Source organism: Haliaeetus albicilla, chromosome Z, assembly GCF_947461875.1.
Source record: "Haliaeetus albicilla chromosome Z, bHalAlb1.1, whole genome shotgun sequence".
Taxonomy (NCBI): Eukaryota; Metazoa; Chordata; class Aves; order Accipitriformes; family Accipitridae; genus Haliaeetus; species Haliaeetus albicilla.
Genome location: NC_091516.1, coordinates 71,216,972 through 71,241,615, shown reverse-complemented (window position 1 = coordinate 71,241,615; position 24,644 = coordinate 71,216,972). Strand labels below are relative to the sequence as shown.

The window sequence follows — 24,644 nt, the reverse complement described above, 5'->3', positions numbered from 1 at the left end:
GTGGATGCAGGGGCAGAGGTACTCTGCCAGCAGGCCTTCCTTCTCTTCGCTGCAAGGAGAGAAGGTGCCGGGTGGATGCCAAGGCTTCCCTGTCCGGCAAGGTGGCCGCAGCCATCGGGGCTGGCAGTCCCCAGGGTGGTACCCGTACGAGGCGGGGAAGGGATGCGTGGAGGCAATCTCCTCCCTCCCCTCTGCTGCTAAGCCGGGGACAGAGGGCAGTCCCGGCCGGCAGAGCCCGAAGGCAGCCTCAGGAAAAGCTGAGAGGCACCAGGGAGCCTCGGAGAACCCTCCGCCCTCCCATCTGGCCCACCGACAGACCGAGCGCAAGGGAGAGCGCCGGCCCGAAGACAGTGCCGCCAGGGTCCTGCCAGGAGAGGGGATGCCTGGTGCCATCAGGCCCACCCCGCGGGGAGGCCCTGGCCTGGCCAGAGTCTGGGGCAGGTACCTCATGGCAGCCATGGCAAGCATGGCTTGCCGCCACATCACGGCGTCTGTGCTGCGAGGGGCCTCCTTTCGCTGTAGTACCTGGGGAGGGAGAGCACGACCGGGATGGGGCACGGGAGCTGCCAGTGCCCGGCCCCAGTCCGCAGCCGGCACCGGCACCCGGAGCGGTGGCCCCGTGGCAGGCAGGGCTGTTGCCACGGAGGCCTGTCTCGCCCTCTCCCTGTGCCCAGACGCCCGAGTGCTGGCTGCCCTTAGCGCCGGGCCGGGGCTCGGCCAGCTTTGCCCCCCTCCCTCAGCCCCACTGGGCGCTCCCTCACCTCTATTTTCTTCAGCATCTCATATGCTGACGAGGAACTCGGCCGGTACCTGCCCTGCAGCCGGGCTCTGCAGAGCGTGCGGATGGCGGCCAGAAACCTCCGCTTCGAGGCCTCTTCCTGACAGCGAGGGAGAAGAGAGACAGAGAGGGAGGGTGAGGGGGCAGAAGCACGGCCAGCAGGAGCAGGGGCTCGAGGGGCTGCAGGGAGGGCGGTGGGGGCCGGCAGGGGAGCAGCTCTGCAGAGCCAGCAGCCCTCCAAGAGCCCACGCGCAGGCAGCAGGCACGGCAGCACCTTGCTGCTGACAAAGTCTGCAGTTACCCTGCCGGTGCTGTGGAGAAAGGCCAAGAAGCAGTCGAGGGCTTCCTTCTCCTCGTCCGCCAGCTGGCAGCGGGAGTCGGTAGCAGCTGCACCTGATGAAGAGCAAGAGCGGGGAGAGCTGTAGGCAAGAGGTAGAGGGAAGAGAGGGGCTCTCTCCCCCCAGCCCTGCACCCGCTGCCCTGCACGCAGCGAGACCCAGGCCAGGGTGCCGATGCCCCTGGCGTCTCCCCCAGGACGCCGCTAGCAGCCCCAAGGCAGGAAAGGTCCCAGCCCTGCAGCTGCGCTGCCTCCTGCCAGCCCGGCTGCCTCTCCCTGCCCTGCTCTGGGTCCTGAGGCAGGAGGTGGTCCCCCGGGGTCCTGTCGATGCTCACTTATGGCGGGCATGCTGGAGCTCTCGTCCTCCCCCGCACATGTGGCGGGGCTAGCGGAGCCCAAGTCCTCGCTGCGCAGCTCGCGCTGCCCAGGGCTTTCTGACCGCTGCCGCTCCTCTGCGGCCACCCTAGCCCTTTCACCCTCTGCCGCCCTGGGTGTGCGGCTCCTGCGGGGGGAACGTCTGTGGGGAGACAGAGGAAGGGGCTGAGGGTGGGGAGGGGGCAGCCCACGGCCAGCGGCCCCATCCCAGTGCTGCCTGGCTGGAGCAGGCAGGTGGCGGGGCGGAGGAGCTGGGCAGGGACGGGGGGATCTCCTGCAGCATGCTGTCTGCGAGCAGGCACCACCCCAGCCCTGGTGCCAGCTCTCCTGCCCCCAGCCCCTTCTGGAAGGGCCTGCCTGCTGGGCCCAGGCCCCTTGGTGTCCCTGTGGCGCTGGCCCAGCCCCAGCCCTGCATTCTTACCTGGTGGAGATGGCAGAGCCTTGGGGAAACCCCTGGTGCGCCAGGGGTCGAAGGGAAACACGTGCTCTGTGCATAGAGGCTTTCTCACGAGCTGCGGGACTCATGTCCTGTCCTTGGCAGAGTCCCGGACGCTATGTGGCTTCCGCGCCGTCGCTGGGCATCACTAGCTGCCGCAAGAGGAGGTCACAAAGGGCCCTATTACCCGCCAACCGGGGCAGGGCATCCCCCCGTGACACGGGCTCTCCCAGGGGAGTTGACCCGCCGCTGTCTCTGGCCGCAGCCTCCGGTCCCTCTGCGCGCCTCCCCTGCCACAGGTGGGACTCCCCAGCGCTGGCGCTCCCCCTTTGGATGGAGGCCTTGTGACGGTCTGACAAATTAGAGTTAATGTCTCAAACGTTCGTTCAAGAGCTTTGGCGGAGAAGACGGGTCTCTGTAAAAACGCTGGAGGTTTGGCAACAGGACAATGTGGCCGGAGGAGAGGGCCCTGCGGAGGGCCCTGTGGACTGCGCTTCTCCCGAGCCGCAATTCCTTATCTTAAGTGACCTTAAGGAGAAGGAGCACAGCATATGCGCCTGGAGGAGGGGGCCCCACGGAGGATGGGACTGTGCTTCTAGCTTAAGCGGTCATGCCAGCAGGGAAAGAGAGGCAACTCCCCAAAGCTCACCAACTAATTCCAGAGAACCCCAGGAATGGGAACTGCGCGTGTCGAGACCACCGACTAACACCCTATAAAAGAAGGGAGAAGGAGTTCTCAGTGTGCTCCCTCTGGAACTGGATCTCTACGCTGGCTGGACCAGCGCTGGACCCAGGACTGGTGAAACCCTTTTCTTCTCTTTCTTTCTTCCTTTCTTTCTTCCTTCCTTTCTATCTTTCTCTCTCTCCCTCTTCTTCTTCTGTCTTTTCCACAGCCCCTACGCCTCATCCTTTCAAACATAAACCGTTGACCGAGTCTGAGACTAGAAGCGGATCCAGCCGCCTCTGGGCTCCTCTTTGAGAAGGAGGCCAGAAAGCAAGGGCGTCTGCTCTGAACCTCTTGAGTCAACGGGAGGGCTCTCCTTCTGACACAGTTTCATGTTCCTTTGTCCACTTCTTTTTCTACACCTCCTTTCTCTTTTCAAACAGCGGCTTAATGACATGATGCAAGGTTCATGTTGATGAGTGCACTTGTACTTGGGCAAGCTTAGCCAGGTTGAATCAACGTTGATTGTTGTTTGAACTTCCCTGGTGCCGTTTCACCTTAACTCTGACAAAGGAAATCCGCGAACCTGAGATGCTCCAACTTTGGGACGCGACATCTTAGTTGGCGTCACGGACAGGATTTCCCTTGTTGGAAGGGAGTTTCTAACGGGATACCAGACCTCCGCTCAGAGAACGGGTGGGGAGGATCTGGGAAGGATCTCTCAACAATAAGTCAGGAGGGATGCGAGCAGTGGCAGGCATAGAGACCCAGGAAACATCTGTGTCTGACCGTTCCCCTGCTTTAGAGAGCCTAACTGGGCCATGTCCCTCAGAGTATTCCCAGCGCTGCGAGGGAGCCTCTGAAGGCAGCGGTGGATGTCCAAGCTGCAAGCGTGCCCAGCTGGAAGAACTCTCCAAACAAGTAGCTCTGTCACAAGAGGAGCTCAACAGGCAGCGCAGCCTCTGGAAACGTGAGCGGGAGATCGATCCGTGGTATCGCGTGCTGTCCCAGGCTGAGCGGCAGCCCTGCCTCGGGGCTGCACAAGGGGAAGGTTAGCCTGAATTCAGCCTCAACCTGACTGACCCAATGTGTATGGAAGGGTTAAAAGATGGAATTTTGGCCTGTGGATGAACACTGAGTAAGAAATAGATAACTAAAAACGTAGTCAGCACAGGGAACAGAGAGTCTATTGTCTATTGTTTGAAATGCTGACCATAGGGATAAGAAAGTAGAGCAAGCTTAGGGGAGGTAGTACGTGCAATAATGGAGGAATACAAGGCACCACGCATAATTTTGCTTACCTTGCAAAAGCCCTGCTATTGGTTAGAGCATAGCGGACATGACTGATGGCTTATGGTAATCTGCCACGTGCACAGAGCCCATGAACCAACAGAAGGGATGACTATGGCACGTGCAGCGTGCCTGGCCAGCGGGTGCATGTGCCATAGGCTTCCTATGTTGCAATCGAGGTGTGTTTCGACACTCATTGGCCGCGAGTGTCGACACCCGTTCCTCCACAAATGTATAAACTACCGGAGTTTTCCAAAGAGCAGTGGGCTGGTGTATGGCTAGGTCACCGTTGCCTCCGTGGGGATGCCCACGTAAAGCTGGCACCTACTGACTGCTGGACTGGGCTCGCGGCGCAAGACGGCACAAGAATGTACGGAATGTACGGATGGTTCATCTTCTTCTTCACAGTCCTTGGGTCGGTATGTTAATAGTTTTTTTGCTTTGTAAAATACCCTTAGCATAACGCATGTGTGTAGTTAATAAAAAGCTTGCTCTTTCCCTTATAGTCAGTGTGTGTGTATTACCTTCTCGGGAATCCTTGAAACCACCCTAAAACACCCAAGTAACTCATGAGGCGAAGGAGACTGGACCCTTCCTTGTCTCTGCTGCAAGCAGAGGGAAGACCCTTCCCGTGAAGTGTCCCGCGTAATAGATTCGGTGCTCTTGGGGTGGACGATGAAGAGCACATGAGTAAGAGACAGGATCCAGGAGAAGCCAACTGCGCAGAGCTGATCCACCCATCCAGCCGCACAAGAACCCCTGCCACCAGAAAAGCGCATCAAGTAGAAGTAACTGGAGATTCCTTACCGAAGGGCACTTGGCAAGCACCCGCTTGCCATCCAGACAATTTCTCTCGAGGGCTTTGCTGCCTAGCAGGGGCTCGCGTCCGCAATGTCACTGAGGGGCTGCTGAGCCTGGTGAAGCCCACAGATTGTCATCCACTCCTACTGTTCCGTGTAGGGTGCAGCAACGCTGCGACAAGGCAACTTGGAACAAAACAACACTGTATGTGCCTTGGAGCAATGTGAAAGTGAGCTGGAGCACAGGCGGTGTTTTCATCTATCCTCCCAGTCAAAGGAATGGGTTTAGGAAGGAAGAGATGAAGCGAAAAGGTGAATGCCTGGCTGTGTGGCTGATGCCATACTCAAGGTTTTGGCTTCTATGACAATGGATCTGCCTTTGAGAAGCTGGGTCTGTTGGGAGCTGATGGGATTCACCTGACCGAGTGGGGCAAGAGGGTCTTTGCCAACAAGCTAGCCAGACAGATAAGGAGAGCTTTAAACTAGAGTTAGCAGGGGAAGGGGATGGAGTTTTGAGCAACAGAGGAGCCGGGGGCTGCTGATGGATTAGGAGCCAGCAGGGGAACACCTGTGAAGCGCCTCCGAGGAATTAGGGCACGCTCCTCTAGGAAGGTGACATGGTCAACAGCCCAGCAGAAGTGCCTCTGCACTGATGCACGCAGCACGGGTAACAAACAGGAGGAGCTGGAAGCCATGCTGCAGATAACAAGCTACAATCTAGTCGCCGTCACTGGAATGTGCTGAGAGGAATCACATGACTGGAGCATCGCAGACGATGGCTTTAAACTGTTCAGAAGTGACGGGCAAGGAAGGAGAGGTGGGAGAGTTGCCCTCGATATAAAAAAATTGATTGACTACACAGAGCTGCCAAGCACATCCTCCAGAGAAGGCCAGCGCCTCTCCAAGACCTCTCAAGGGCACACGTGGGGCTAAGCAGATCCTCCAGACAAGCCCAGATTTTCTCACAGCCCTCGTAGGGGTACGTATGGGGCCAAGCACACCCTCCAGAGATGCCCTGCATTTCTCCAAGCCCTCGCAGGGGTGCACGTGGGGTCAAGCAGACCCTCCAGGAAAAGGCCAGGGTCTCTCACAGCTGTCGTAGGGGCAGGCGTGGGGCCAAGCAGACCCTCCAGAAAACCCCAGGGCCTCTCCAAGACCTCTCAGGGGCAGACGAGGGGCGAAGCAGACCCACCAGAGAAGCCCATAGCCTCTCACAGCCCTTGGAAGGGCACTCATGGGGTCAAGCAGACCCTCCTAGAGAAGCCCAGGGATTCCCAAATCCCTCACAGAAGCACGCGTGTGGCCAGCAGACCTTCCAAAGAAGGCCAGTGCCTGTCCAAGTCATTGCAGGAGCACACGTGGGGCCAAGTAGTCCTTCCCGAAAAGCCCAGGGCCTCTCACAGCCCTAGCAGGGGCAGGTGTGGGGCGAAGCAGACCCTCCAGAGAAGCCCAGGGTTTCTCCAGAACCTATCAGGGGCACATGTAGGGCCAAGCAGACCCTCCAGACAAACCCAGATTTTCTCACAGCTGTCGTAGGGGCATGCGTGGGGCCAAGCAGACCTTCCAGAGAAGCCCAGGGGCTCTCACAGACCTGGCAGGGATAAATGTTGAACAAAGCAGATCCTCCAAAAATCCCAGGGCCTGTCCAGCCCCTCTCCGGAGCATGCCTGGGGCCCAGCAGACCCTCCAGAGAAGCCCAGGGTTTCTCAAATCCCTTGTAAGGGTACGAGTCAGGGCAAGCAGACCCTCCAAAGAAGCCCAGGGTTTCTCAAATCCCTCGTAAGGGCATGCATGGGGCCAAGCAGACCCTCCAGAGAAGGCCAGGATTTCTCCAAACCCTGTCAGGGGCACACGTAGGGAAAAGCAGAGCCTCCACAGATGGCCAGGGCCTCTCACAGCCCTTGTAGTGGCAAGCATGAGGCCAAGTAGTCCCTCCTGAAAAGCGTAGGATCTCTCCCAACCCTATAAGGGGCACACGTAGGGAGAAGCAGACCCACCAGAAAAGGCCAGGGCCTCTCACAGCCCTTAGAGGCGCACATATGGGGCCAAGCAGACCCTCCAGGGAAGCGCAGGATTTCTCCAGACCCTGTCAAGGGCACATGTAGGGAGAAGCAGACCCTCCAAGAAAAGGCCAGGGTCTCTCACAGCTGTCGTAGGGGCACGTGTGGGGCCAGGCAGACCCTCCAGAGAAGCCCAGGGGCTCTCACAGACCTGGCAGGGATAAATCTTGAGCAAAGCAGATCGTCCAAAAATCCCAGGGCCTGTCCAGCCCCTCCTAGGGACATGCGTGGGGCTCAGCAGACCTTCCAGAAAAGGCCAGGATCTCTCAAACCCTGTCAGGGGCAAATGTAGGGAGAAGCAGACCCTCCAGAGAACCCCAGGGCCTCTCGCAGCCCACTCAGGGGCATGCGTGGGGCCAAGCAGACCCTCCAGGGCAGCGCAGGATTTCTCCAAACCCTGTCAGGGGCACACGTAGGGAGAAGCAGACCCTCCAGAGAAGCCCAGGGCCTCTCACAGCCCTCACAGGGATAAACCTTGAGCGAAGCAGATCCTCCAAAATTCTCAGGGCCTCTCTAAGACCTCTCAGAGGCACTCGTGGGGCTAAGCAGACCCTCCAGAGTAGCCCAGGGTTTCTCAAATCCCTTGCAGGGGTACGCATGGGGCCAAGCAGACCCTAAAAGAGAAGCCCAGGGCCTCTCGCAGCCCCTGGAGGTGCACTCATGGTGCCAGGCAGACCCTCTAGAGAAGCTTGGCAGTGGCGGGGGCAGCAGCATTCCTTTGCCCTGGGACGCAGTGAGTCTTCCCCAAGCATGTCGTCCCGCTGCGTTACCCCCTCCTCGTCCATCCAAAGCTCACCACCCTGGCCTTCGCCGGGACCACCACTGCAGCGGTTCTGGCTGTGCGGCACAGCCAGGGCCTGCGCATCAGCCAGGCTGCTGTCCAGGCTGGGAGCACCTGCGTGGTGTGGGAGGCATTGGGAATGAAGCAGCAGCCCTTGGAGCAGGTGGCCTTCCTTGGTGGGCACTGCTGTGGTCTTGGCATCCAGCACCTGGCAGAGTTCTGGGATGGAGCGCTCGCGTAGTCCTTGACACACAAAAGTTTTTGGGAGTATCTGTGGTTATTTCGTAGGTGGGAAACGGCTCTGTTTTCACACCTTGGTGGGGTGAACACTGCACCTACAAAGGTCTTTGACTTAAACCCTTTGTTTTTCCCCTGCTTAGAGTGCTTGCAGCAACACAGTTGAGCTGACAGCTGCAGGAATGGCCTTCCTGTTGTGATGGAAAAGGACTTAACTGCAAGGTTCAAGGAAACAACTTATTTGAACTTAACTTACAGACTTAACACACCACCATTACAGGTTTTACAGATACAATGGAGGAATGCACTATTGTGTTTTTTTAAGGCAGGAGTAGTACCTTATTACAACCACAAGCGATTCACAGACAACCACAAATGCATTTACAAACTTAAAGCATAAACAATATTCACTTACCCCTCCAGGTAAGGGCTCTCAGTCCCAGGGAAGTTACCTTGACCGGTGTCCCAATCAAAGGGGTGGAAGGGTTTCCTTCGCAAGCCAACTGTATAGTTGGAGAAGTGACTCCCCCCCATTTCCAACCTGAATCTTAGAGGTTTTATCCCTTGACTTGTGAAATGGTGTGTATGACTATGTCTGAGTGGATTATGATATATGCCTAAACGGATTATGTATATCTGAGTGGAGTTTCCCCTTATCTTTCCTTCATCAGTCTGTGATTGTTTGAATACACAAGGTTGTCATTTGAAACTGAAGCTGAAACACTCCGGTTTTGGGGTTTTTTTACCTTGCTTCCTCAGCAACTGAATAGTGGTTGGATTGAGACTCAGGGCATACTATTTGTTAAGGGATTTCAAGGCTCAGTTCAGATTTTGGTTCTTTGAATGGTGCAGCCACTGCCCTGTTTACTTTAGGGTTTATTAAGACAACTGAGGGCTAAGCTGCCTACACAGCTCCCCGTGAGTTGTCCCTGCAGAGAGACAGGGCCTCAAGGCAACCCAAGGCTGGGTCACTTTTGTAACCCCCCATGAGTCGCCTGTGTGCGCTAGACATGGTGAAACTCGTTTGTGAGCTATGAGCCTGACAATCCACACACCCATGTTTCGACGAACCAGCCTTCCAAGCCAGGTTTTCAATTAAGGTGAGGCGGGAACCAAAGCACCTCACACTGTCCAATACCCCTGTTGTGGGTGGATACTTTTAATGGTGTGCTGTTGATTGATGACCGTTGAAAGGAGAAAGCAAAAGGAGAACAGAATATCCAGGCAGTTGCTGTTAATGGGAATGGTGATCTGAACATTACCGCAGGTCTTCTATGGGAGTGTGTGGTGCTGCTGCTGGTGGTCTTGGCACAAGGTTGAAAAGGAATGAATAAAATAATGTGTGTGGCTTCCTGCTTCTCAGCAGAGATGCAAGAATGATCAGCCCAATGTGTGTCTATAATCTTTATTTTACTCACAAAATGCTTTCCATTTTGATCTTATATTTTAAGATTAATGAAGAAATACATATGAATAAGTACACCATTCATGTGTATTAACTTACTTGCCAGATAAGCAGAAGTGTCTCTGTGAAAAAAAACCCCAAACTTTGGAGTTCAACAAAAATCTCGGCATGAAAGTGCCTTATATGTAATAGCAACAAATATTGTTTGCAATTATAAATATGTATGGATACCTAGGGTGAACTACATTTTGTACATTTGATCTTACTTTGGGTGTAAGAGATTCTTCATAATTTCTTCTGTACTATCGTTGCTAGTTTGCAAGTAAACTAAGCCTTATAGCTGAGGGAACAGCACCACCCCCACCCCCCGCCTGGTACTTTTCAGATATGAAACACTTTGAAAGTTGGTATAAGAAATCAATTCTTTTGTAGAGAAATGGATAAAGTAATGAATAAGGAGTGGGTGCCAGTGTTACAGTTCAGTGTGGCTAAACAAGTTCCAGGTCTAAGTTAGTTAGCTAAGGCCCTCTGTAACCAAGAGGGGAAGATGGATACCTCCACCACACAACTCATTTTATGCTTAACTAGGTATCTGCAGTACCTGATCCACAATGTGGAGAAGTTCACTTTTCTCGTGTAAGAATGGCTGCTGAGATTTATACAGCTTCTACTCAGCTGAAGTTGTGTGAGATTAATTCAGTCAGTGTGCTGGCAGACACTGAGGATAACTGAAGCAGTGAACAGTATTTTTGTTTTTCTACTTTTGCCAATGTAGAACTAAGTAATGCTTACAAATGAAACTGCCTGTATATACACATGTGTATTGGCTTTGTGTGGCAAGGTTTTGGTAGCGGGGGCAGTTACAGGGGTGGATTCTGTAAGAAGCTGCTGGAAGCTTCCCCTGTGTCTGACAGAGCCAACACCAGCCGGGTCTAAGATGGACCCACCGCCAGCCAAGGCCGAGCGCATCAGCGATAGTGGTAATGCCTCTGTGATAACATTTTTAAGAAGGAAAAAAAGGTTGCAGGACAGACACAGAAACGGCAACCAGAGAGAGAGTGAGCACATGTAAGAGAAACAACCCTGCAGACCCCCAGGTCAGTGAAGAAGGAGGGGAGGAGGTGCTCCAGGCACCGGAGCAGAGATTCCCCTGCAGCCCGTGGGGAAGACCATGGTGAGGCAGGCTGTGCCCCTGGAGCCCAGGGAGGTCCACGGTGGAGCAGATCTCCACCTGCAGTCCGGGGAGGACCCCATGCCGGAGCAGGCGGGTGCCCGAAGGAGGCTCTGACCCCATGGGAACCCCGTGCTGGAGCAGGCTCCTGGCAGGACCTGCAGATCTGTGGAGAGAGGAGCCCACGAAGCAGGTTTTCTGGCAGGACTTGTGACCCCGTGGGGGACCCACGCTGGAGCATTGTGCTCCTGAAGGACTGCACGCTGTGGAAGGGACCCACGCTGGAGCAGTTTGTGAAGAACTGCAGCCCATGGGAAGGACCCGCATTGGAGAAGTTCGTGGAGGACTGTCTCCCATCGGAGGGACCCCATGCTGGAGCAGGGGAAGAGTGTGATGAGTCCTGCCCCTGAGGAGGATGAAGCGGCAGAAATAAAGTGTGATGAACTGACCGTAAACCCCATTCCCCATCCCCCTGTGCTGCTGGGGGGGGGGTTGGTAGAGAATCCGGGAGTGAAGTTGTGCCCGGGGAAGAAGGGAGGGGTGGTGGGAAGGTGTTCTGAGATTTGGGTTTATTTCTCATTACCCTACCCCTGTTGATTGGCAATAAATTGAGCTAATTTTCCCCAAGCTGAGTCTGTTTTGCCCGTGATGGTAATTGGTGAGTGAGCTCTCCTGTCCTTAACTTGACCCGCAAGCCCTTTGTCATATTTTCTCTCCCGTGTCCAGCTGAGGAGGGGGGAGTGATAGAACAGCTTTGGTGGGCACCTGGCGTTCAGCCAGGGTCAACCCACCACAACATGTATGTGTTTTTGTTATCTGTGTGGGGAAGAATAGCCATGGGGATGACTTCTTTCCAATGTATCTTTAAAGTATAATGTACTATCTTTAAAATGTAGTATCTTTAAAAGGTAGTCCCTTTAAACTGAGGAGAAACACAACAATTGTTGGCGCCAAGGTCCTCCCAGGTGGTGCTACTGGGTGATGGGCTGTGCCTGTTCTTTAGGTGAAGTCTGTGAATATAATGCCCTGGCTTGTTAAGGACCATTTTGATACCACTGTCAAGATGACTACGTACCTTGTGGCCTTTATTGTTTCAGATTTTAAATCCATCAGCAAAAATAACCAGTCATGGAGCTAAGGTAACTCTGTCTCATTTTGTAAGAGCTTTTTTGTGTTTAAGTCTGTGTGAATACATAATGGTTTACTTTTCAGTTAAATCATTGGATTTATGTATCTCGATGTTTTACAGGAACAAAAGGAGAGAATTAAATTGGTTTTGTAATTGGATGATGAGTTTGCATACTGAGCTTTGTTAGTTTCAGAAGATTTTGGTAACGGGCTTGCTTTTTTGTATCATTATATGCATTGGTAACGTACTTTGTTTCATGTAAGATTATATAATCAAGGGCAAGTGAAATACAGTTTTCATGGAGAATCAGCACTAAAATAAACCTGTGTCAGTTGAATGACCCTAGCATGGTAGGGGTGGAAATGGTAGAAGTCTTTGTAGGGGCATAGTGGTTCTGGTGGGTAAGTTTTAAAACTTGTGTTCCTAATTCTGATAATATTTTTATGCAAATGTTTTAGTAACTCTTGTATGAGAATGGTTAAGTGTGCTCTAGCGTCCCTTTTTGTGGTCATTTAAGTAACTGTGATGAAGAACAACTTCTGTCAGCTTTTGATGCTGGTATTGGAGGTGCTGCCTTCTTGTCTGCTGTAGATTTCCGTGTGCACAGTGCCAGACAAGATCAACCAAGCTGATTATGCGTTGGATGAGGCAGTGAAACTTTTAGACTTCTACGAGGATTACTTCGGCATTCCATATCCTCTACCTAAACAAGGTAAGTGTTAACTGACTTAATGTATTCGAGAACATTATTAAGCATAGAGAGTAAAATAGCAGTAAAAATCAGTAATTTAGAGTATTAAGACTAGGCAAAGTTAGGCTCACAGACTTTTAAACTGGCTGCTTCACAGAACTTAAGGACAGATTGAAAAGCTTCACTGAGAACTTCAAATCCTTGTGCTCTGTCTAGAGATTGTTTTAAAGTATGCTTTTGTGATTACATTTAAGAGAGCCCTTAGAAGCATGTGTGATACGTGTGCCTGTGTGGGAGCAATCAGGAAGTGGGATGAGCGGGTGAGCGAGTTCTTTATGGATTAAAATGATACTATTACTATTTTAATGTTTTTTCTAGGTTTAGCAGCTATTCCTGATTCTCAGCCTGGTGCTATGGAAAACTGGGGATGGCCCACATACCAGGAATCTGTGTTGTTGTACAGCCCTGAAAAGTCCTCAGCATCTTCTAAACTTTGGATTAGTAGTATGGTAATAGCCCATGAGCTGGTTCGTCAGGTGAGATTTGGGGAAGAATAGGGAGTTTGAATGAGCATGAGGAGGGGTCGGGGATGATGGATTCTGTGTGGGTAGGGGGATCTTGGAGCTATAAGCTGAAAATAGCTGCTTTGGCTTGAAGGTGCTCTTCTGTGAATCATGAGCATTGTTTCTGGTGAAGGAGTCCCGGCAGGCTGCATAGACGTGGAGGGCTGTAAAAGTAAATGTGTTCAGTTCGGCAGCTGCAATGCTGAGGGGCCTTTGCACCATTGTCAGCCCTTGAAGCTAATTGCAGGCCACCAAAATAGGAACATAAAAGTTTGGAAAGGTTAGCTGTTTCGTATGTGGCTCTCCTGCCAAAAGTGGTTTCTTTACAAGGTTTCTTGGTACTTGAGTGGAAGCCAGTGTTTTAGCGTATTACCATTAAAATGAGAAATGCAATGGGAAGACGCCAGAGCAAGCTGTATCACTACAAAAAGTTCCTTAGAGGTCAATAGCATACTATAAATGCAGTTTCTTACAGGTCAGTAGCAGCTTTTGTGATAAATTGTGTATTTAATTTCAGAAGCTCTTCCCCCCTCCCTCCCGCAGCGGTTTGGCAACCTCATTACCATGGAGTGGTGGAATGATCTGTGGTTAAATGCAGGGTTTGCAAAGTTTATGGAGTTCATGTCAGTCAGCACTACCCGTTGAGAACTGAGAGTTGTAAGCAGCAGTTACAGTATTTTTATTTTGTAACTGCCTTCTGAATCCACTAGTTAAGGATAAAGATCAAGCAGATTTTTGCTGTGAACTACTTTTAAATTTCTGTTTGTGAGGATTATCTGATGTTAACTCTGAAGAGTAGGGATGTTGATTTACCTACATATACATGTTTTCAGGAACTTATGATGGAATTTAATGATTGCAGTGAAAGTGTATTCTTTTTTAAAAGACATTTAGACTTCCAAAAGTGTAAAGAAATTATTTTATCTTATTTCATCAAATAGGGTGAGACCTGAAAACACTAAAATCCTTCTACTAGCTTTATCAGAGGTCTGATACATGAAATTTGCTACCAAAGTGAGAAGAACAATGCATATGGGCAGAATTTTGCCATAGCACTGCAGTGGCATGATAATAGGGAAATTCACCATTTTGGGTGGGGGTGGGTTGGAGGGGGGTAATTTGTTTTGTGGTTACTGACCACTCTGTTGGAATGTGCAGGTGTCTTTAAGTCTCACTAGCTCAACTATTTTTAGAATCACAAAATGATAGAATGGAGTCACAGAATGGTTTGCGTTGGAAGGGACCTTTAAAGGTCATCTCGTCCAATGCCCCTCTGCAATAAGCAGGGACATCTTCAACTAGATCAGCTATTTAGGTTAGTTTAGAACACTAGGACTTATTTCGCTGTATTATTGTTTGGCGGGAGTTATGCTCTGGAATAAAAGAAAGATATGGTTTGCTGTCTTTGTATGATTTAAAGATCAAGTGGAATGGACTGAAAAGTGAATGAATAGGGGTTCAGTGGTCACACAGCAAAATGTAGTAGTAATATTTGGTTTTGCCTACTATTAGGAAGACTATTTCTTAAGGAGATGTTTTTATGCCATGGCAGTGGATACATTAAATTCCTCACAACCTTTATCTACTCCTGCAGAAGGTCCAGCTCAAATTTTAGAGATGTTTGATAATGTTTCTTATGAGAAGGTAAAATACAAAACTGTTACTGATTTCGGTTGTACTGCTTGTACTATACAGTTGTATTTTACTGATTTCACCCCTACATAGAATACCTGGCACATGGTATTAATGGGTTTATGACTTGAATAGTTCCTTGTCCAAAACACCTGGGTGGATTCAAATGGCAGTTGCCTTTTTGATTTCTAAAATGAGGAAGCCTTTACTTCCTCCATCTGTTCTGTAACAATTTAGTCTTAAACCATTTTGGGGGGTTCTTAACCCAAGGACCATTTTTCAGTGGAGCATTATACGGTGCTGGCTTGTATAGTAATTAAAAAAATAATAGTGTAACTTACTCAATCTGTGATATTTTTAAGAGTGATGATCACACAAACCCAAAGAAGTACTATTTCAATATACATAAAACTCAATTACTTTTTAATCAGAGACACATACAAAAGTGTACTGTTATGCAGATGAGTGGCATGCTGAAATTCTTCTGAAGCAAGCATCTTGCTAGGTAAGGAGTAGTTTTGTAAACACTTTGCCACTCTTTTTCTCAGGGATCTTGTATATTAAGTATGCTGAGGGACTACCTGACTGCTGATGTGTTTAAAGCTGGACTTGTGCAGTACCTGCAGAAATACAGCTATTGAAATAAAAAAAATGAAGATCCGTGGAACAGCATGATGAATGCAAGTATTCCTTATTTATTTTTTTTTTTTAGATTTCATCACTTCTTGTGAATGATGCATCTCTCTAATATATTACTGAAGACTGTGACCAGTACTTATGATTATGACATCAAAGAGAGATGACCAAAACTTTTTTTTTTCCCTTTCAGATTTGCCCTACAGGAGGTACTAACAAAAATGAACCACAAGCTGATGGCTTTTGCAGAAGAAGCCAACAGTCATCTTCATATCCAGTAAGCATCTAGTTTTTTATCCATCAGTATTTAGGAATTTGACACACGTATCTGTGCCTTCACGTTTATTCTGTGCCATGGCATTGATACGTGCACCTTCCAAAAGCATTCTTTGCCACTTAAGCATGGTTCTAGGGAGAGTGTAAGTTTCTTCTGTTCCATTGGAAATCTGTTTTTTTCTGTGATTGGACAGAAATTCTACTCCTGTGCCCAGGGCTGACTGAAAAACAGCAGTACTTCAAGAGTTGCCATTATCTATATGAAAGTGTGCACAAGAAAACCAGATGGAGACGTCATGATATCCAGTCTAAACATACCTCTGTAGAGTTTACAAATACCCAGCAGCTTGTACAGAGTTCTTACATACCCATTTCTGTTTCACTGTCAGCGTACTGCCATCTTCCACTTCTTTCATGTCTTCTTTTTCCCTTGCTACTAAAAACAAGCACTGGACTAAAGGAGAAACTCTTGATGTGAGGGCAACAATGGGCACTTGGACACTGCAGAAAGGTTTTCCCCTGCTAACTGTCACAGTGAGAGGGAAGAATGTCCACCTGCAGCAAGAGTACTACGTGAGAGGAGTAGATTCTCCTCCACCCACAGGGTAAACAAAATGGGGAAATCTCAGCACGCAAACGGAAATACTCTCGAATGGCAGACAGTGATGTATGCTAAGAGCTTTTACTGTTGTTTCTTAAGGAACGCACCCTGAGCTGTTTGGTCGTGAGTCTGTCCCTGTGTAGCCCAGGATCAGCAGTACTCATAGGCGTTGTTGGACGCTGCGTGCCTGGCCCAGGTGCCAGCAGCTGCAGAGCTGCAGCGCCTGGGCATCTGGGTGAGCAGGGTGAGCCTGCGCTGGAGACATGCTAGTGGAACTAGGCTGGAAAGTTCATATTGTGGCAGCTTCAGTGTCCGTGATCTGCCAGGCAAACTAAATGAAAGGCAGCAAGATGCATCTGGCACTGCACTGAAGTCAGAGGTGTGAGTGCAGCCTGTTGCTGCTACTGTGTGGGCAAAAGATTTTAGTCGGTGGTTAGACTGGGACAAGTTGGAGAAACTTTGGCGAAGTTCTTCCATTAAACAAAGCACTTCTGTTTTGCAGTAGGTACCTGTGGCACGTGCCACTAACCTACATTACCAGTAAATCTGACACTGTTCAGAGATTTTTGATGACAACTAAAGCAGGTAATTTCTTTGACTATTTCTGTGATTAATTTATTCAAAGTTTGTTTGCAAGCCTTTTAGTTTTGCAGGTTTTTTTTCAGAATGGGGAACTGGAACAACTAGTCCCGGAGAAGCAAATACTTGTCAGCTCAATAATATCGCTGTAACGATCTCTTAATATTTTCAGAAACCGTGCTGCTGTGTTCTTTAAATCACTGAAATGAGAGTAACAGTATTACTGGGTATAGTACTAGGATGTGTTTGAATCACAAAGAAAAAAAGCAGTTACGCTTTTGTTTCCAGATGTTATTAACCTTCCGGAAGAGGTGGAGTGGGTTAAATTCAGGGTGGACACGAATGGGAATGGTGCACTATGAAGATGATGGGCAGGATCATCTGATCAACCTTTTGAAAGAGAACTACGCAGTGATTAGCAGCAAAGACAGAGCAAGTCTCATTAATAATGTATCCAGGTCATGAGGTAAGGCCTTCTGTCCAAGTCTGAAAAACATACTAATTCTGTATTTGTGAGTATATACCACTGAAGAAGGAAGTGTTGATAATGTATATAGTATTCATTAAATCTGCTTAAATAGACTGAGAGCATTTTTTTTTCTTGCTTACAGCAGTGTAAACCCAGGATTTCTCTTGATTACAGTGGACTTATCCAAGCCAGCTAAGTGAGATGTGTCGTGTTCAGTGGAACATGTTAATGGAAGGATGCCAGTGTGAAGTGATGGACTAGGATAATGTTTTTGCACCTGGAAAGGTACCGGTGCCATTTGTCAGTTAGAAACAAGGCTATTACAGTCATAAAGATGTGATGCAATGGTGATCGTGATTAGTCTTAGTTCTGTGGAGTGTTAGAAAAGGCTGTGTCTTAGAGGTGCTTTGCAAACAGTTGTGCATAGCCTGGCACAGAGACCTAAGGAACCAACAGGAGTAACTATGGGTCTGAGTGTATGGTGTTCAAGAAAGAGGGTACTGGGGAGAGCTGGAAGATAATTAAGATCAGAGGAATTTGAGGTGGCAGCTCACAAGGCAATGTCAGTGGGGCTAGCCAAGATTTTCATCTGGACAGCAGAAGAAAGGTCCTTCTAGCTTGAAAAGAGGAGAGTGAAGAAAGATTGCTCAGCATGTTCAAGGAGCTTAGAGAGGAAAGGAAGAAGGGACAACTAGAGATGCAAATTGGGTCAAGCAGGGTTCATTTTACGATGGATGACTAGAACATGCTTGTATTTTGAGGCAGAAGAGGCAGGTGAATAAGGACAAAATGAGAATGTGTGCAGGGAGCTGACATGGAAAGGAAGCAGAAAAAAGGTTTCGCAGAAGGATGAAAAAATGAACAGGGCGAGTGAGAAAAGACGTCTTGCATTTTCTCTGCTCTTAGAAGAAATCATTGAGAAGTGTCCTGGCAGAGGTAGAAGACAGTTTGCAAAGTCAGGTAAAGACAGTGAAGAAACAGCTGGGATTGTAGCTTTGAGGTTTACTGCAGGCTCAATATCTACATGTTGAGCTAGAAAGGTGTTGATGAGGAAATTATCTGAGTCATTGGATTCCTTCCGTATGTACGTGGTTTGTAGAGCAAAAGCAGTAGTGGGGAAAGAGCACGAGGGAGAGGCTGTGCTGGGATAACATTGGCATGTAAGAGATGGGGGGAAAATGTTGATCTTTAAATCTTTCTCTTACAGTCCATTTCTTACTGCAAAGATTAAATGCTAGGTTTCATAGCTTTTGTAGCGGCTCAGCCACATTTCACTCCAAAAACCAAAGTCAGAAGGGATTTGGAAATACCTATAAGGCTTTCCTATTTGTATAGTTTTCTGGAAAACTTTTGGCTTGGATTTTGCTTTTAAGTTTGCCTTTTAAGTTTATTTACAACTTGTTTATCCCCTTTCTTCTACTTCCTTAGAATTAAAAAAAATGGTCAGTTTCCAAAGCTTTTGATTTAACTTTATATCTGAAACATGAAAGACAAATCGTGCCTGTACTCCAAGGCATGAATGAACTAATGGCTATATACAGGCTCATGGAGAGGAGGGATATGGATGGTACAGAAAAACAGTTAAAGGTAACGTTGTAAGTATCTAGAACTTTCTAACTCTGCCTGTATCCTGTAAAACGCACTTTTAAATATATCTTTATTGTTACCTTATTTTAGGAGTATATAGTCAGTCTGTTTAAATACCTGATTGACAAGCAGTCTTAGCGTGATGAAGGCTTAGTGTCTGAGACATTGCTTAGGCACTCGCTCCTGCTGTTGCGTGCGTGCACAGGTACCAGCCATGCGTGGACAAAGCCAAAAGGTATTTTACAGAATGGCAGAAATCCAATGGAACCTTGAGGTCTGTTCTTTTTATTAATTTAAGTTACATTTAAGTTATTTATTAAGTAATTTAAGTTATATATTAATTCCAATTATTTAAGTTAATTCCAATTTAATTAATTACAATTTAAGTTAATTTATGAAAACAGCTAAACTTCAGTCCTTTCCACACTCTGAAGTGAGCTTCTTAGTTTTGTATCTTTTACTTTAGCTTCCCAGTGCCTTCACAGTTTGGTGCATAATACGTGTCCAGACTAGCACATACATCATGTGGCACTCCACAACTTGGGCTGTTAAAGATGTTCAGAAAAGTGAAAATAACAGGTATTCATTCATTTCTGTGTCTAAAGATTGACCTATACCCACTGTAAAAACAGGTAACTGCTGTTCATGAACTTTGCCTAATTTTTGTTTCTCATCATGACATAAGAACTCCCTAAAACACCCTCCAAAATGTCTCTGAGAGATTGTTTGGGGCAGGCCAAAGAAGACTGTATTGGTATTTGACTGGGTGTAGTCATGAAAGGAATATACAAAAATAAAGAAAAAAAAAAAAAGAAGGGAATGCCGAGTCCAGAATTTCTGGGAGTCATTTCCAAGGCAGGAACAATACTAAGATACAGCCTGATACATTTAACCGTATCCTAGGCACAGGGATCGCTTTCTAACACACCTGAGGGACCAGTATTTTTTAATTGTCTGCTATGCCAGTTGATGTGTGACAGTGACATGGTTGTGTTTCTACATGCTTTATACAAATACTAAGTGGAGAGTAACTTGGTATTCAACTGCTTGCAGTTTGCCAGCAGATGTGAAGACAACAGTGTGTGCTGTTGGAGCACAAACATCCGAAGGCCAGGATTTCCTCCTTAGTAGATGCAGAATGCACTCTTTCAGTGTGGAGAGAGAGAACATGAAATTAGCTCTCAACCTCAGCAGAAGTAAGGACGAACTTCAGTGGTAAGTAGCTACACAGGAACAGAAATGTGTTTGGAGAAAATTTATGAATGCTGAAACAGGAAATAGAATTATTCAGAGTCTTGTTTTATAGCTTTTGAATTCCATGATGTATAAAGTACTTTACAGAGTTAATATGGTCATAGGAAGTGGCTGCACCTTTTCATTTCTGTGTTTTGGTGTCAGAAGTCAATGCGTTCAGAATTTGCCGTAACAAACTAGGACAAAATACAGTAAAACAGCTTTTCAGATACCTTATCTTTGCTTGGCAGGCTCTTCTTTATTTACCTTAGTCGTTGTTTTGATTACAGGTACATATGCTGTACATCTCTAATAAAAATTTGAGGTTTCCTGCTTTTAACAGAGCTGAGCACCACTGAGGTTTCCAGGTGTCAGCTTCAAACCATACTTTTTGTGAACCTGATTTCTGCCATTCGATGGGGGTGATGGTATGGGAAACTGATGTAGCTCTGTTCAGACATCACTGGAGACATATGTTAGCTGTTTTGTAATGTCACTATTTATTCTTTGCATTGCGCTGCTGTTCGGACACCTTAGTCGTGAGCAGCAGTGAGGTTCATATTAATTTGGAAATTGAGTAGGAGCAAAATGTAGCCTCATTTTTATCCTTTGTATTCAGAATACAGGTCTGCCAAGTAACTGTAATTGTAAAAGTAACAGAAATGGGAAAGATGGATGTGGTGGAGGAGTACATTGTGACAGGTTGGAAGTAACCCAGCAGAAATGATGTGTCAGGACCTTGAGAAATGTGAACTCTCTCTGCTATAGTACCAAATACTAAGGGAATGGTAATTTGTTAACTTTATCTACTGGTCTAAACAACTTCCACTTCTGTTATTAATTCTTAGGTTAATGGATCAAGGTCTGCATGGTGACATCATAAGAACTCAGTATCTTCCATTTATTGTTGTATTTGTTGCCAAAAACCTCATCTGGCTATCATCTACCTTGGACATTTTTAAAAGAAATTTGGGAGAAAGTTGTAGAAAAGTAAGGAACGTAAGCTGTTGTACTTCTCTCTCTACCCAATTGTACTTTAAAATTCTACTTTCTACAAAACCAGACATTTTCTGAATAGAGGTGATTTTTTTTTTGCCAGATTTGACGGTGTTCAAATTCCGTAGCAAGAATTGTCAGGGGAGTGACAAGCCAGTACTCAAGAAGGTCACAGCTTGCACAGGTAAGCCATTCAGATTCTGGTTTTAAAAAATAGTTGCAGTATAACTGAAATGAAAATTTGGATTAAATCTTAACAAGGTAAAAGCATGACCAGTTATGAAGCATTAGGGTAATGTCCTGCCTTTTCCTTGAAAAAAGATTATAGCGGTGATGAGTTAGATTTCTCAAGGGAGAGCATTAAGTCAATGACAAGGAGAAAGATGTTCTTTGTTTAGGCAGTGGGATTGGGTGCAGAGTGTGAATGTTTGTCTGCCAAAGCATTCATGGTTTACCTGCCTCTATTGATATTTTCTGCCCACTCTGGAAAGTAGTGGGGAAAAACAAAAGTAGGTGTTTTCACTGAGCGGACAGAAGAAAAATGCTGAAGGACAGTGAGAAATACACCACTGTTCTACATCTTCTATTCTGGGGAAAATCCTCCATGGTCCTGGATGTCATATATGATAATCGTTTTGTCTACTTATTCCACAATCTCTGTAAAAAACCCCAGACTGGTCAATGTGCAGATTTAGTGGCATCCCCGACAATTTCTTTTCAAAAGCTGCTGCTTTTGTTGCGAGTTTGAAATTTTCTGCTTTAAGGCAAAACACAGCCATAAGTAATGCAACCATAGTAAATATAAAGTGAAAGGATTCAGGGAGCAGTACATTGTGTTGCACTTAGTTCTCAGTCTTCATTTACATCTGAGTGGACTCTCACAGTGTGTCAATAGCAGTGTCTTGGCCCGTGGCACGGACTGCAGGGACCTTTCTGTGTCCTACCCAGAAATGTGGCCGCATCTCCTGTGGGGACCCATGGGACTTACGTACACATCTGTGGACACAAAGTCAGTATAAGGTTGAGAGAGAAAAATCCAGCAACTCCCTTCCTTGTATCCTATTGGTATCTTTCTTGTACTTTGTACAAGTATTTGCATCTTGTATCGTACTCATCGAGGTAAATTATCAGAAAATGATGTTTTTAATTTACACAATATGAACACTCACTGTATCTTTTGAAATTATCTGTCTACCATTAACACTAACTCAAGTCTGAGGTTGTATTAAGTTTCAACAATGAGCCTTGTGAGCAGGAGTGCTGCCTTTAAAAACAAAAAAAGGAAGAAAAAAAAGGTGAGGAGGGCATCTGCTAACACTTCCAGCAGCCACAGGGAGCACAGTGGCTTCCAGGGGTGGAAGCAGCCTCCAGATTCCCAGTGGCTGTATTCCCAGGTGCTTCAAGGATGAGACTAGTAGCTTCCCAAGCACTGAGGGACTCAGAGGGGGTTTTTTTTTAGAAAAACTAAAAAGAGGCACTGACTTCCCTGTGTAGGGAAAACGTCTGGAAGTACTTTACCATCAACACTTAATGCTACTGCTGCCTCTCCAAATGGGTTGAACGAGTGGCTCGCAGGCAAAGGTAGATGACTTTTACGGGGTCACTCTAAAAACAGCTGCGAGGTCTGGTGCCTGTCCCACCCCGTTGCCTGTATTAGCAGGAGCAGCCGTTTCGGCTCACAGTCTGGGACGTGAACCAGGTTTAATCAGGTGAAGATGTGTTGCGAGGCAGAGCAGCCATGAGGCAGAGCAGGGGATGTTCATTCTCCCCAGTGGCATCTGCACTGAAACGCTGCCGTCCTGCCTGTGGGTGCCGCGGCTTAAATGGCTGTAAGGGTTTGTTGAATGAGCAGGAACCGGACACATTCCCACAGACGACACTGACAGTTCTTTCAGCAGTGTTTTTTTTACAATTGAATTTGAAATGTAGTCTTCCTCAGCTTGTGAGATCCAGCTGCTATGAAACTTTTATAAAAAACTGTTCTTGGTGTGGAGTGGGGGGAGAAGAGGGGTGGAAGACCCAAGGTCAAGTTCGAGGATCACAGATTTCTTGCTGGTCTTCCTGTGCACCTGAGAGACATGGCTGTATCTTCATCAACTGTTCTTCCACATTTTTGTCCACAGGTGAAAGAATTCTTCCATTCTCTGGGGGAAAAAAGTGCACGGCTTCACTGTGTCCAGCAAGGTATTGAAACCATTGAGACAATATACAATGGATGGATCGAAATTTTGAGAAACTCAAAACAATGTTGCAAAACAACCATCTGTAAATTAAGGCACCTTGCTTATGTTTGTCAGAAATAACTGAAAAGCCGTGAAAATTCAGGGCTGGAGGGACAGCTCAGTTGTATAAATTAACTTCTGTGGAAGGACCTGCAAGGCAGCCTAATGCTGCTGCTCAGTATTTTTTCTCTCTGATGGTTGTGGTTTGCTGGGAACAGAACTACACCATTCACTGATCTTTTTCACCAGGTAATGCTTGTAAGAGAAAAGGAACAAAGAACATTGTACTGAGGTGTAGGGGAGGCTGGCTACTAGAAATCTGAAATACATTGCTTCTGAGAAAGCAGAAGGTACTGGGAGACAACCAACCAAGAGAAACTTTTCACCCGCAAATGCTGATCATTTCGGTATCTTTCCTGCAAAGGTACAACTGGCAGCTCTATTGAATGCTGAAGTGCACTAAAGCTCTGGAGCAAAGCCACCTTTGCAGGTGTCTTTATTCTTATGCTTCATGTTTCCAGAGAGTAATATTTACAAACGTACTCCAGATCGAGCATCATGTAATTAAAAAAACCCCAAGTATCTACTGTAATTGCATCTGTCAAAGTACGAGAAAGCCTATGTCTGTGCAAGCTTTATTGTAGTCTCTCGGGGCTGGAGGTAGTTGGGGTGGTGTGGATGCTGCCCACGGGTGATGCCGAGTCCCAGCTGTGCTTCTGTCCCCTCTCCCAGGAGCTCTGCCCGACTCCTTTTGCTGCTGATGTAATACTTTGTGGGCACTGGTAATATTCTTGTGCTTTTAGGTCATGAGCACATATATTTCACGTACCAAAAGAAAGGTCAGTGAATTTTACTTTAGATTATTAACCATTGGTTTGTTCTAGCAGAAATTTTTACTTGGCATTATCCCCGATTCACCTAATTGAAATGCAACCATTGTCACATGTACTCACTGACATTTAAAAGGACAGACAGTCATTCATAATGGTCTTTGTATCTTACCTGTAGGGTAATGATAAGAATTGTAAGCTAATTGCTCTAAGGAGAGAAATTATTAGTATCATGTGCTTCAAAGGGACAGTTACTTATGAAAGCTAAGTTGAAATCTTGAAGGTGGGAGGTTTTTTTTGGTGGAGGGTATTTTTTTTTTAAAAGGCAGTGGTGAATGGCCTTCTGTTTGCTTGCAAAAACCTTTTATTTCTGTACAAAACTAGTCGTTTTGGTTTTTTTTAATGACCACATGTGCTTGAATACACTTGATTTCTTTGCTTTTAGAACCATGCCCTTGACATGATTCCACGGCATTTATTTCCTCTGCAGTTCTGACCTGTCTCAGTTTCCTCACCAATATGCTGAAGCGGCCAGAAACTTTAACAAAGACTTGGGGAAAAATGCATAATCTTGGAACTACTCGTAAGCTTTTGACTGTGCCTTGCTTGCTCTTCTTGTAACTAGAAATTACACCTGCCCAAGAAGTTGAAACCTGCTTCATCAGAGTTCAGAAAGGCTGTCGAGTTCTGCTACTGAGGGCAAAAATCTCTGTCACAGTGTTGCAGAAAATACCTTTTCCTTTTGCTCGCCATATCCTTTTATGTACAAGGCACCTTCTACCTCTTAACTCCTTAAGGGAAAGAGGAATTCTGAGTAGGTTGTGCACAGCATTTTCTGAGATTTCAGGTGTTGTTGACTGTTGCTT

The 24,644-nt window shown here is 47.2% G+C and overlaps 1 protein-coding gene across 1 annotated transcript; it reads left to right on the top strand.

The window, feature by feature from the left end:
* Positions 1-2,536: 2,536 nt before the first annotated feature.
* On the top strand, positions 2,537-22,995 carry ERAP1 (endoplasmic reticulum aminopeptidase 1). Its single transcript, XM_069777223.1, is given in 28 exon segments — positions 2,537-2,725; positions 3,034-3,055; positions 3,396-3,641; positions 4,289-4,299; positions 7,330-7,482; positions 7,484-7,697; positions 8,818-8,903; positions 11,338-11,454; positions 11,456-11,473; positions 12,055-12,175; positions 12,533-12,690; positions 13,261-13,374; positions 14,230-14,361; positions 14,898-15,029; positions 15,179-15,262; positions 15,709-15,866; positions 16,365-16,447; positions 16,730-16,787; positions 16,789-16,891; positions 18,351-18,497; positions 18,588-18,684; positions 18,687-18,771; positions 19,551-19,712; positions 20,579-20,657; positions 20,659-20,722; positions 20,831-20,910; positions 22,850-22,922; positions 22,925-22,995. Coding segments are annotated over 28 exon segments (3,057 nt in total).
* The last annotated feature ends 1,649 nt before the right edge of the window (positions 22,996-24,644 follow it).